Source organism: Podarcis pityusensis, assembly GCF_964106645.2.
Source record: "Podarcis pityusensis genome assembly, chromosome: 6".
NCBI classification, from domain to species: domain Eukaryota; kingdom Metazoa; phylum Chordata; class Lepidosauria; order Squamata; family Lacertidae; genus Podarcis; species Podarcis pityusensis.
The window spans coordinates 17,057,884-17,070,082 of NC_138030.1; the positions used below are offsets into that span (position 1 = coordinate 17,057,884).

A 12,199-nucleotide genomic window follows, 5' to 3' on the forward strand; every position below is an offset into this window, starting at 1 on the left:
AGGTGTCAGAACACTAGACGTCTCTCCCAGTGAACTAGTAAATGTTTCATCTGAATGGGGGTTGGACAAAGCTATGGGGGGGAAGCAAAGACTTCTGTGACATCCTAATAAGTTTTTGTGAGCTACCAACCACTTCATGTGTATGGGATGTAACTGGGAACTGCTAAATATGTGATATGATGAAATTCAGATTGGAGGTTGTCGAGGAAGTCTTTTAGCAATGTAAATACACCAGGGAACAAAAAGAAAAAATTCTTTTATTTTATGTGTTTTTATTGTTAAGTTTTTACGTTGTGACAAATGTAATGTTTTTCTTTGGTTTTTTCTGTGTGTTATAAGAGAAAACCAACCATTTTTTTGGAAACCTCCCCCCCACACACACACATATGTATGGGATGTTATCCTGAGGCACAGGAGAACTCAGGGCAACATTCCCTGTATGTAAGGCACAACAGCAAGACTGTTGTTTTTAGTGCAACAGACTAAATAATGGGAAGATAAATGCTTGAGCTTAGGTTAGACCAGCTGCCTGGGCACCAATATTTCCAAAAGGCCCACTGCCCATTGTCACTGAGTATCATGGAGGAGCAGAGAAAGTCAGAAACATCATGAGAAATTTATGAGTGTGTTTTGCTTCCAGATTAGGGAGGACCACTAGAAGCACCCTTCATCAAAGGTCCTCAAAATCCCTGGATCAGAAAAAGGAAATGGTTAAAGTATTATTTACTACATGTGGGCATTTGAGATTTAAGGAGGAAGCACAAGGCAAAGAAATAAGGTGTCCTACAAGGAAAGTGTAGGCTGCCTACAGGTGAGGACCGGGATGAAATTCCTGATCATTTATGAAGCTCATCCAGCAGCCTGGGCAAGCCATTTTCTCAGCCTAACCTTCACCCAGTTGCAGTGAAAATAAGGAAGGTAAAAACTGCAGTGCTCCTTATGCACAATGAAACATGCCATAGAAATTGGGAGGAAACTCTAAATTGCAGCCAGCTATTAAGAGAAGTGAGTTGTCCATTTCAACAACAAAAATAGCAATCCAAATACCATATTCTTATGAGCTGATATGGTGGTCCGTTCTGATTCACAAAATGAAATGGATATATAAAGGGCAGTGGAAATCGTGTCCCAAGTAATAATCTATCCAGATGGCAAATTGGTTGCATGTTAGATCATCGTGCTGCCAAGTGGCCAGGAGACTTCCACCCCATGTCAGTTAAAGATGTGTGGTGCAACTGTTGCCACCCATCTCACACATTTCATGTGTGGTCCCACAAGCCCAATCCACAACCAGAAATGGATCGGTGCATTTGCCTGATCCCCAAATGCAATCCAGATTGAGGCCATCCCAAGACATTTTGGGCACTGGAGACAGATGCCAAGATGGCCTTGGTCTCCACCAAGGAAGAAAGTGATCAGGGAAGATCTACATGAGGAAAAAGGGAAGGAAGGAAGGAAGTTTGACATTGGGATCTGCTGGTAGACCCTGCTGCCTGAGGTGGTTGCCTCACCTTGTCTCTTGGGCCGGCCAGCCCATTTGATGGTATCAAATGGGTGGGCTTTGAGCCAAGAATGGGGCCATATTATTCTGCTTAAGAAGTTAAATATCTCTCCTCCTTTTTGAACCCAAATTGCTTTCATGAAATCCGTCTGTGTTGTGATATAAGGATATGAACTTGAAGAGTTTTGAAGCAAGAGTCTTTTTGGTGTCTTTGATGCGTACTTCCTCTCCCGGGGGGAAATACAAGGAAGACAATGTATTTTTATTTTATAGTACCATTCAGGCCTATTTTCCTTGGTACCCAGTTTTATTGTCTTTCTAATAATGAGGTGAGTAGTAACATTGGATAAATGCAAAGCCTTTGATCATGATTATATGCATAACACACATCTCTTACTATGCCATATATGAGACCTAAGACCTTGCTAGTCTACCCTAGAAGGTGGATTGCTATGTCTGAAACGGTTGTTCGCTATTTAAATAACTGGTACTATTAAGGTGCAAATTGCAACTTTTAAGTAATGATTGCTAATAGTCTTATGTTTACTGCCACACAAGGACTTTCATGAAAACAAAATCTGCATTATTCATTTCTAGCTCTGGTAAACAAAGTAAATGCAGCTGGTTGCTCCCTGTGTTGCACTTTTGAGCTTTTTGCTTCTTAAACAGGCAACCTATCAGGGCCCAGCAGAGACAGGAAAGAGAACCAAAGGGGGAGAAAAAGAAAAGTGCTAAGTCCAGATTTTACATTCCCCAGCAATACGCAGCAAATTCACAATTTGTAATATAAAATATGCACATCTTGACAAGCTGTAGGAGGAGAGGAGGGCTTAATCCTGTGCAATTGGGTATGAAAGCTATTTCCTATATAGAGAAATAAAAATGGAATTAACATATCAATTCAGTCTTAGTCCTAGCTTTTCCTCTCCCCTCAATTGTGCTGGGTCATGCAATGGCTGCTCCCCAGAGACAGCTGCATTTTTTATAATTCAGAAACAAAATTCTCGGCCTAATGCTCATCTTTCTCACCACGATGTAATCCCATTGGCTACAGGAGAATTCCTCCCGTCTCTCAACCAGGGGAGAAGAAGGGAATCAGACCGACAGTCTGCAAAGCACCTTGGGCTCTTTAGGGATGCAAGATAACAATGCACATGTAATATATCATTACAAATAAATGTATGATGTAATGTCAGCCACTGACCTAAAAATATTCAAACATCTGCTCAAAGAATTATGCAGACAATAGTTGGGGAAGCGGGGGGGGGGGGAGAAGAGTGCTGTTGAGAAATGAGTCAAGGGGAACATATGTGTTTGACATCGCTGTTTTCCTGACTCAAAGTACGATTTAAACAACAAAAAAAGAGTTAAGGACAAAATATGCCATCATCAAGCCCAAATAGCCCCTACTTATTCACTTACACCACCAGCTTCATTGCAGCATTCTGTAACATACAATATAAGGATCTCGGGGCTTAACATTAATTATAGGGGGGGGTGGAGGGGTGGAAATTGCCATGTAGGTAGATTTTCATCAAGCAGCGGGACATCCCTGCTGATTCACTTGCTTGTTCTCTCTAACCTTTACGTTGTTCATTAATCAAATGAGAAACCTGCTTTCGAAGTCAGTGCTGGGACGCAATTATTTACAGTTGTGCATAGTATATAATTTCAAGCAATGGCCAAAGCAGCTATGTGCAGGATCCTAATACCTTAATACCTTCCATCCCCTTAGAGACCAGCTTCCTAAAAAGTTGCAAACTTTTCCGAAGCATAATCCACTGTCATAATCCAGTGTCCCTCCCTGAGCATGCAGATTATTTGTTTGTTTGTTTTAAAGAATGACAAAGCTTGCATTTAAAAGGAGGCGAAAGAGAATACTTGTTGTGCCAAACATCTGGATAATCAATTGCTTCCTCCACACCTTCCTCATTCTGCCTAAGGCCATGTTGTGGCTCCTGGACCTCTGAGACGTCCTTCACCTTATAAAACAAAATCTGTATACTAGAGCAAGGGAAATGAAAACAAACGTAACAATATTGCACGATGTTTTAAAGACACCGTGTAAACTCAAAGCAGGGCTTGCTCCGAAACAGTAGAAACTTGCTCTCTATTTGCTATGTTACATGTAACCTTAAAGAACAAGCCCCCTCATAACTTGAAACAAATATTAAACAGGGGGCAATAACTTCTGAAAGCCAAGCACATATTTCACAACATAATTACGGGATATCATGGGCCCAAGTTATTCAAACTGTCACCCAGCAGTTTGAAAACCTCTACAAAAAAAAAAATGTTCCAAAGTTCTTTTCAGGGGAGTGGCATCTTGGCTAAGGACCAAGGATGATACCAGTGTAATTAACAAGGAGGCTGTTATCATGCATAAGATGCCTATTGTATGATATTATTTCCAGGTGGCACACGAACCTACCTTTTCCGGCATCCCTAACCTCTTAAATTCCAGCACACTTCAGGAAGAAGGAGTGTTCAAAAGTCCGACGAAAAGGAAAATCAAGGAATGTGTACATGGCGGATCAGGGCTGCCAGCACCCACAATGGCAACAGAAATGCTTTCAAGAGACGTTGGAGTCTTAGTTTATAAAGAAGCAGAATCGTAGTACATAGGGCCTGTATTCATATGGAAAATCTAAACTTATACCGCTAACAAGGAAAGATTGGTTTCTTTATTTTGGGCAAATGAGTGCAGCAATAACCATGTGGCAATACTGTTACTGCTGTCCTAAATGTCAGCAGAGTGAAAAATAACCCCCATATAATACTCTCCAAAGAAATTGCCTCAGTTATGCCTTTTGATTGTAGTCACCTAAAGCCCTTTTGTATAAAATATTCGTAACTAGCCTTTGAATTGCAATTATAATTTCTAATCTATAGACATATATTAGGGAGAATTGGGGGAAAATTGCCGAAGGTTGAACTGGGTCAAGTTTGTAAAAGTTTGTCAAACCCATTCTCCCCTCCAAGATTAATTTTCACATTTGAATAGTCCTCAAGCAGTACTGCGCAAGATTTACTCAAATGCCTATCCTGAAACTTTCCCACATTTCAAAGCTATATTATTCAGTGTCTAATGGAAATGCAAAGTGTTATCTGATGATCTCTTGGCAGAGGGGGGATTGGAGAGGGGTTTTTTTTAAAACAACAACAACAACAACACAGCAACAACTTAGCTTCACTGTACAGCTTTAGTCTAAGTGAACACAAAGAAGAAAAAGACAAATCCCACCCACATTAAAGCCAAACAAGATAATAATTGTGAATGTCTGGCTAAGAGATTCTAGAGGGCAAGACTTGCGTCACTGGCACTCAGGTTACCATAGTGAGTGATTTATTGATATGTATCAAGAATGAATAGATCAAAGGCAGCAAGATGACAGGTGATCAATCAAATGTCAAATCAAAGTTGGCAATCATCTGGAAACCTGATTTTTTCAGTGGGTGGGTCTGGTGGCAGAAAAAAATGAACTTCCCAGCTGCGCTACCCAGAAACAAAAATCCTAGCAAACTATTCTCTCTGCCTCTGTCTCTCTCCATTAACCAACCTTACATTAAAATACATGCACACACCTAAAATCCACGTTAACATTGTGCAGGCCTCTCTGCTCCCCCGTTCCTTACTAGGCTCAACTTTTCCTAGCCTCTCTTTCCTCCCCATTTGCAACCGAAGCAGAACACCGTCCCAAAAAGTTGCAAACTGCTGGAGCCGCCGGAAAAGCCCTAAAAAAAGCAAAAAAAAAACCCGGTGCATCTGACCCCCCCATCATGCAGGCTAGAAACAGTTGCATTTCAACTTGAATAGCAGCGTGCAAGCGAAAGGAGTCCGAAAGATTAATTTGATTGGAATCTAAGGGGCTGCCTCCTTAACCGTCAGAACGTTCGTTTTATTTCCTGTTGCAGTTTCTTCTCTCTCCCCCCCCCCCCGCACGCTTTCTTTCGCCACTGATGATCAAAGGCTTGAACTTCAACCAGCGGGTTCATCAACAGAGACAGACAGCACCCCCGCCCCCGCCACTATTTCAGAGGGAGAAAGAGAAAGAACTGAACGTGGAACGACGCTATGGAAATGGTGATTATTATTATTATTATTATTTTTAAAGCAAAACATTACTCCTCTAGAGGCATGCAAACTGCAGTACAAAATAATATATATATATTAAAAATCCAAGAGCTCCTCGTTGCAAACCCCATAGCAGGGATGCAACGCAAAGATGATCAAAGGGGATTTGAGGGGGTTGGGGAGGGGAGAGAGGAGGGGAAGAGAGGTGAGAAACCATGTGGAAGAAAGTTGGGGGGAAAAGTTTAAGAGGGAGACAGGACCCGAGCAGCGTCGGGACGAGGCGAAAAAGCGGTCTTTTCCCCCCTCCGCACCTCTCCGCCCGCCCTTAAAAAATAAATAAAAATAAGCACCGGTTGGTGCGAAAACTAGTCGGCTTCCAGAGAGGCTGATTCAATAGTGTCCAAGTTGCAAAGGATGGGGGGGGGGGGAGGAGAGAGAGAAACAGAGAGGAAAAGATTGAAATAAAAATGATGGGTTTTTTTCCTTCCCTTTTTAAAAAATTGCAAAGACAAAATCTCTCCAAGCGCGTCCCTACAATAAACTGTGGGGGAGGAGGGGAGGGCTTAAAGGTCTTCGGGAGACGCCGAGAGGGCTGCGGCGAGTGGGTTGGCTCCTTACCTGCTGCCCGTTTGGGTGCCTGCTGTTTCCTCCTTGGCATCGCTGTACTTTCTCCAATCTCACTTCTCTTTCCAGATCCGAGGAGCCTTGGAAGCTCGCGGGGCTTGTTTTCTGTCTCTCTCTCTCTCTCTTTCTGTGTGTGTGCGTGTGTCTGTGTTTTTTTTTTCCTCTCCCTTCCCCTCCCTCCCTCCCTCCCCTCCCTCTCTCTCTCCCTCTCTCTCCCTCTCTCTTCCTTTCCTCCCCTCCGCCGCTTTGCCTCCTCAGCGACCCACCGCCGGCAGCACTAAGCACCCGTCTCTCTTCTTTGGCACTTCTCTGACGAGATCAACCTGTTCGGATTCTGATTCTTAGGATTTAATTTTAAAAAGGAAAGGGAAACCGGGATGGGGTGGGGGGTGGGGAGCGGCTGCTTTTCTATCTATCTCTCTTTTTTGGTCTTGTTTGAACTGTTGCAAGACTTGCTTTGATGCAAAACATCCAGGAACATCAAATGCAAAAAAGAAAAAAAAAAAGGTGCCGGGATTTATTTTGATTTTTGTTTTTTGAAAAGTGATCAATAAATAGCAAAATATAGATATGCAAAATATTTTTTTAAAAAAAGCAGCTCAGGCGGTTGTTTCCCCCCCCCCCCTATTTCCTCTCTTTCCCTCTCACCCCCCCCTTTCTCTCTCTCTCTTATTTCTCTCCCCCCCCTTTCCTCCTCGCCTCCTTCGCGTAGATCTATATGGCGGATTGGTGAGTGTTGGCTGAGAAAACTGCAGGTTTGTTGCTGTCAGATGCCAGGTTGTGAGTGATATGGAAGAGGACAGAGAAGCTTTGGATGGGAGGAAATCTGGTGTTCACACACACACGCACATCCACACACATCCACACGCACATCCACACACGCACATCCACACACACACAGGCACAAGCACAGGCAGGGCGAGGCGATGCCAGCGAACATCGATCCACTGAGCAAACTGTACATTAACAAACTCCTCCTCCGCGACCTGATGACAGGATGAAATTTACTCCGAGCAGACAGAAGGCAGTCAGTTTATTAAAGAGACAGGGCTTTGCTGATCACAGGCACTTCGGCGGGAGGGGGACGGAAGGAGCGAAAGAGACCACCTTATTCAAGCAATCGCTCCTCCTCCAGTGCCAACCTGTTTGTTTACTCAACTCACCTCTCTCCTCACCCCCCCCCCCATAATATGATCCTTTCCTGGATAGCCCCCCTTTCCCATCACTGCAGGAAACTGGACCAAATTGTGACAACCTCCCCCCCATCCCAATCAGGGCACTGGAAGATCGATTTCATGCAGGATCCAGCCTTGACAAGCAGCTGATCAGGTGAAGTGGACAGTGCATCTGAGCATGTTCAGAGTGCCTCTCCCTTGCCAAGGATTGCCTGAGATATCTATACCCCTGCTCTCACAGATACACCATCCTAAATATTAGAAAGGGTTTAAAACAAAAAAACCACACACCCTTCTATCTGATTCCCTCTCTTTCAGGCACACAGTTGGGAGGATGGTACATGATAAAGTTCTCTCTTTCCCACACTTTTGAAAATAGATTGCTGACAAGTTCTCACCATCAGAGAACGACACCCAGGAGGTGTTGGGTTGCATCTGGAACAAACTGTATGAAGTTTCCTTTATTTCCTTTTCCTCTGTTTCGCCCAGGTGTTTGGCGGCGATAGCCAGATGAAGGCTGTAGCTGCTTGCAGCTGGTAGGCAATGAGAGAAAACTCCTTGAAGTGGAGGAGGCTATGGAGAGGTGAGTGGGAGGAGGAGGAGAAGGAGGAAGAAAGAAAGAGGGTGAAACAAGGGCAACAGGATCCTTGAGGCTTTCCCTCAAAGAGCATCGCTTTGGCATAGGAAGGAGAAGAAACAAAATGTGTGGACGCCACAACATGTGCATTTGGACAAGTGTACACATCTGGTGGGAGCCTCCTGCCAGTCGCAGCTTCCTGCTCTGTGTACACCAAATCTCAGTGCACACGTGTTTGTCCGCCACACGATATGGCATACATGCAGCTTGGCCACCTGGAAGTGATAACCGTGAAGGAAATCATCTTGTGTGAAGTGGCCCGAAGGAGGAAGTAACATTACAGTCCCACTTATCGGAGAGTGATCCAGATATATTGGAAACATCTGGAGGAGCGGCAGTTTTGGACGCGATTGTACATTCAGCTGCATTAATGGAGAACAGAAGAGGATGAAGAAAAAAAGCAAGGAGGTGTCTGAGGTAGCTGGGAGAGGCCATTTGGTGGAGTGGATCATACAAAGCTGGTCTAGGATCAGTGAAGAATCGAGGCTGTCTCGTGCCACCATCAGCCATTGATTCACCAGAATCTCCACATCACCTTCTCTGTACAATGAGATGGGGTCCTTGTCTTTTGGTGTGCAATAGATTTAAATATCCACAAATGTGCAATAGTTATTCAGTGGGCCAGGACCAAGTGCTAAAGCTTTTGTGCATCATACCACTTTCAGCAACACAGTTGTTTTCCGGGAGTAATCCGCCCCCCCATAAATAACAGTCAAAGATGCATCTAACAAGAGCTATAGACAAAAGAAAGCCTTACCAATTCTCTGCCAAAGAAGCCAGTCTCCGTTTATGTTGCTGGAGCTCTTGACATTTTTTCTCGAGACAATGCTCCTTTTGCATGATACTCTGTTTTCCCCTGTATTCAGTCCACAGTTATTTTGTCAATGGGAACGTGAGATTCTGCCACCCCAAACTAGAAGCTCCATCGCAATTATGAGCAGGATGTGGAATGTAGTTGTCAAACTGAGTTCATGGGGATCCCTTTGGACAAAAGCTTTGACGAGAAATCTTGTTTCTTTCCAGTGCCATTTGGGTGAGCTTTGGAGCTTGTATTTTATTTTTCATTATTTAAAGCAAAGATTTCATCTCACCTTTTATCAAGATTTTTTTTTTAAAAAAACAAATAAATAAATTGCAAATGTTATTGATTAAAAAAGCAATTATGAAACATAAAATGTTGCTTTCTAGGACAGATGCATCTACAGATGTTAGGTCTTGTATGCAGTCACCCACATGGCATCAAAACAGACTTGGAAAACCTGTTACATTACAGATTAAGCTCACATTCACAAGGTATACTTCAGTATAAAGCATTAATTTCTCCCTAGAAACTATCAAGGGGGCATAGACATTATCAAGGGGTTAATCAATGTATTAAAAATCAAGACAAGTCTCATGATAAAAGAAGCAGGGAGTGTAAAATGAAGACAAGCAAATGTTCCATTAGAATATTCTCTTGGGAGCCACCCAGAATGGCTGGGGAAACCCAGCCAGATGGGCGGGGTATAAATAAATTATTATTATTATTATTATTATTATTATTATTATTATTATTATTACAGCCTTTGCCAACTGTCTAGATGATTTGAACTACAATGCCCACCAGTTTCAGCCAGTACAACCATATGCAAAGGCTATTAAAATAATGGGATAATAAAATTATAGTCATTGGACCCCACCCCCCAAATATACTGTAAATTCACTCAAGACTACAGCAGCCAGGTCTGATATTTGCTTGGGGAAGCCCACTTTTCCGTAGTAAACTCCCCTAAGACTTGGGAGTGAAGTTTTCTTGCCTCCTAGACCAGGCATCCCCAAACTTGGCCCTCCAGCTGTTTTGGGGCTACAACTCCCATCATCCCTAGCTAACAGGACCAGTGGTCAGGGATGATGTGAACTGTAGTCCCAAAACAGCTGGAGGGCCAGGTTTGGGGATGCCTGTCCTAGAAAAGGCCCCAGGGACACCATCAGCACCACAACAGAAAATAAGCTTTGCTCCTCTCATCCATTCCAGTCTATGATGCGACACCTTCTTAACAAATAAACATTTCCAACAGGTGACTGGGGGCAGGGGAAAGAGAATGACCACAAAATGCAATTTCTGAACTGGTTTTATTATGGATGTTATCAGTTTTGTTTTGTTTTTAATTTGCATAATTTTATTCAAATTTTCCTCTTTTATCCTCCACCCCATTTAGCACCCTTAGATTCTGAACCCCTTGGAGACTCCCCTATTAAAGTTTGGTGGAATCCTTGATTACCCTTTAGTCCCGGGAAATTAAAATGATCAAACTGAAGCACCAGTGTGCCTGAGAAACAGAACTTTCCACAACACAACATTAGTTAAATATGAAGCTTTTTTCACCCCTCTAGCCCAGATTTTGGGCAGAAACGACATTTTAGGAGGATTTTCAATAGGTAAAAGGCATGTGTTTCTGTGTGGTGCACGACCTTTTGCCACACACAATCTGCAGGACCAGACCAAATACCTTTCTGGGTTCAGCATTCTGCTCTCTCAGCTGCTGCCAGATGTCTATGGAAAGCCCACAAGAAGGAAATGAGCATGATAGCTGCCTGTCTCCCAGTCGTGATGGGGATCATAACTGATGGGAATCATAAGTATACAACTTAAAGGGTTTTCTACAATCAAGCAGTATAAGAAACTTATGAAAGAAATCATAAATAAGCACTGTTTTAGAGCACCTATAAAATAAATAGTGCATTCCAATAAAGCATTAAGAGAGAGAGAGAGAGAGAGAGAGAGAGAGAGAGAGAGAACGAGAACTAGCTTTCCTTGGTGAAGAAAAGACACTTTGAAGATGCTCAGTGGCACTCTTTACTTCACATAATCTAGAACTGAGCATAGCTGTTAAGCAATTTTGAAGACTGTGAGCTACTGTACTGACCTTAGATCAAATCAATCCCTTCCTAACAACCCTTGTGGAAGTAAACATTGTGGAAGTAAACACTGGAGTTACAATTTACAGGCATAAGTGCCCTGAAGTAGTCTGGCAAACACTTGCTTCTAGGTTCATCTCTTTTGTTCCTATCTTGATGCAGCTGGTCATGTAAATTGGCACGGATACAGGTGCTGCAGAATAATAATCCTGCATTTGTAAGAACTAGGACACAGGTGTGGGAAACACCTTGGAACTCCCTGCCTATTGATATAAAGCAGCTGTCTTCAATGTACCCTTTCCAATGCCTGTGGAAAATATTCTTGTTTAGATAAGCCTGTCCAGATTAGAAAGTTGAGATAATTTTAGAATTCTAACTTTTGTATGGTTCAGGGTATGGTTGTAATTTTACTGTTTTATCTTTAGTAAAAAAGTTTTTTTTAAAAAAATAATCTAGCAATGTATACATTTTAAGAATAAATGAACAAACAATATCATTTTCCCCCCTCCAGAGGTGGAGTAAAATATGAGAGTCAGATGCGGTTGCTATTAAGTACTGCAATAAATGCAGCACCTAGCACACTTGCGTCAAACCAACAAAGCCACTTCTTGTGGAGGTGGTGCATACAAGTAAATGCAAACTTGTTAGTAATAAATACTTATTTATCTTACAAGACCATTTCTGGATTGCCTTTGAGCCCTAACAAAGACCTCGGCCCCCTGCAAGGCATTTTACAGTCAAGTCAAAACCAACAGAGCCAATAAAATCACGGCAATAATTTTAGTGTTTCAGGGAATGTGGCTGCATGGGAGAGTGAGTGAGTGGGTGGGCGGGCCGGTTGACGTTGGTTGGGGAAGGTAAAATGGGCAGACAATTTCTGACGTTGGTTTGGCCTAGAAAATAAGCCAAGGCATTTTCCAGTTCTTGCTTTTAACAGACACTTGGCTTGTTTTCCAAGCTGCTGCAATGTGGAGCCCAGGGAAAGTCACCCATTTGTGCTGCAGACTCATGCCAAAGATATAAATCACTTGCCCTAAAAATTAAACGAGGGTTGATAGCATATGATGAGGAGAAAAAGCAGCTAAAACAATTACAATCACACAGCATCACCACCAGCACCACCATTATTAATAATAATAATAATAATTATTACTATTATTAACAATTTAATCTTGCAAGGGTTTGAAACTTGATGTGAGTCTACTGAAATAACATAATGGCAGGTTTCCCTCCACTGAAATCCGAACAGACACTATCTGCACTTTTAAGGTTGCCATTTGCGATTTTGC

The 12,199-nt window shown here is 42.7% G+C and overlaps 1 protein-coding gene and 1 long non-coding RNA gene across 3 annotated transcripts in view; one reads left to right on the plus strand and one right to left on the minus strand.

Annotated features, from left to right (window-relative positions):
• TSHZ2 (teashirt zinc finger homeobox 2) overlaps positions 1 to 6,817 on the minus strand; it is a 333,627-nt gene extending 326,810 nt beyond the window's left edge. The window contains exon 1 of one of the 2 annotated variants that reach the window (XM_081011077.1): positions 6,195 to 6,817. Coding sequence is in view for 1 of the 2 variants with exons in the window: in XM_081011075.1 (XP_080867201.1) it covers positions 6,195 to 6,234 (40 nt within the window). In the remaining variant the exon portion in view is untranslated. The remainder of the gene's footprint in view (positions 1 to 6,194) is intronic. The other variant, XM_081011075.1, reaches the window with a different exon arrangement.
• Positions 5,302 to 9,168, plus strand: LOC308480275. Its single transcript, XR_013987984.1, has 2 exons — positions 5,302 to 5,585; positions 7,865 to 9,168. It is a non-coding gene; the product is annotated as an uncharacterized lncRNA (long non-coding RNA).
• Positions 9,169 to 12,199: the final 3,031 nt, after the last annotated feature.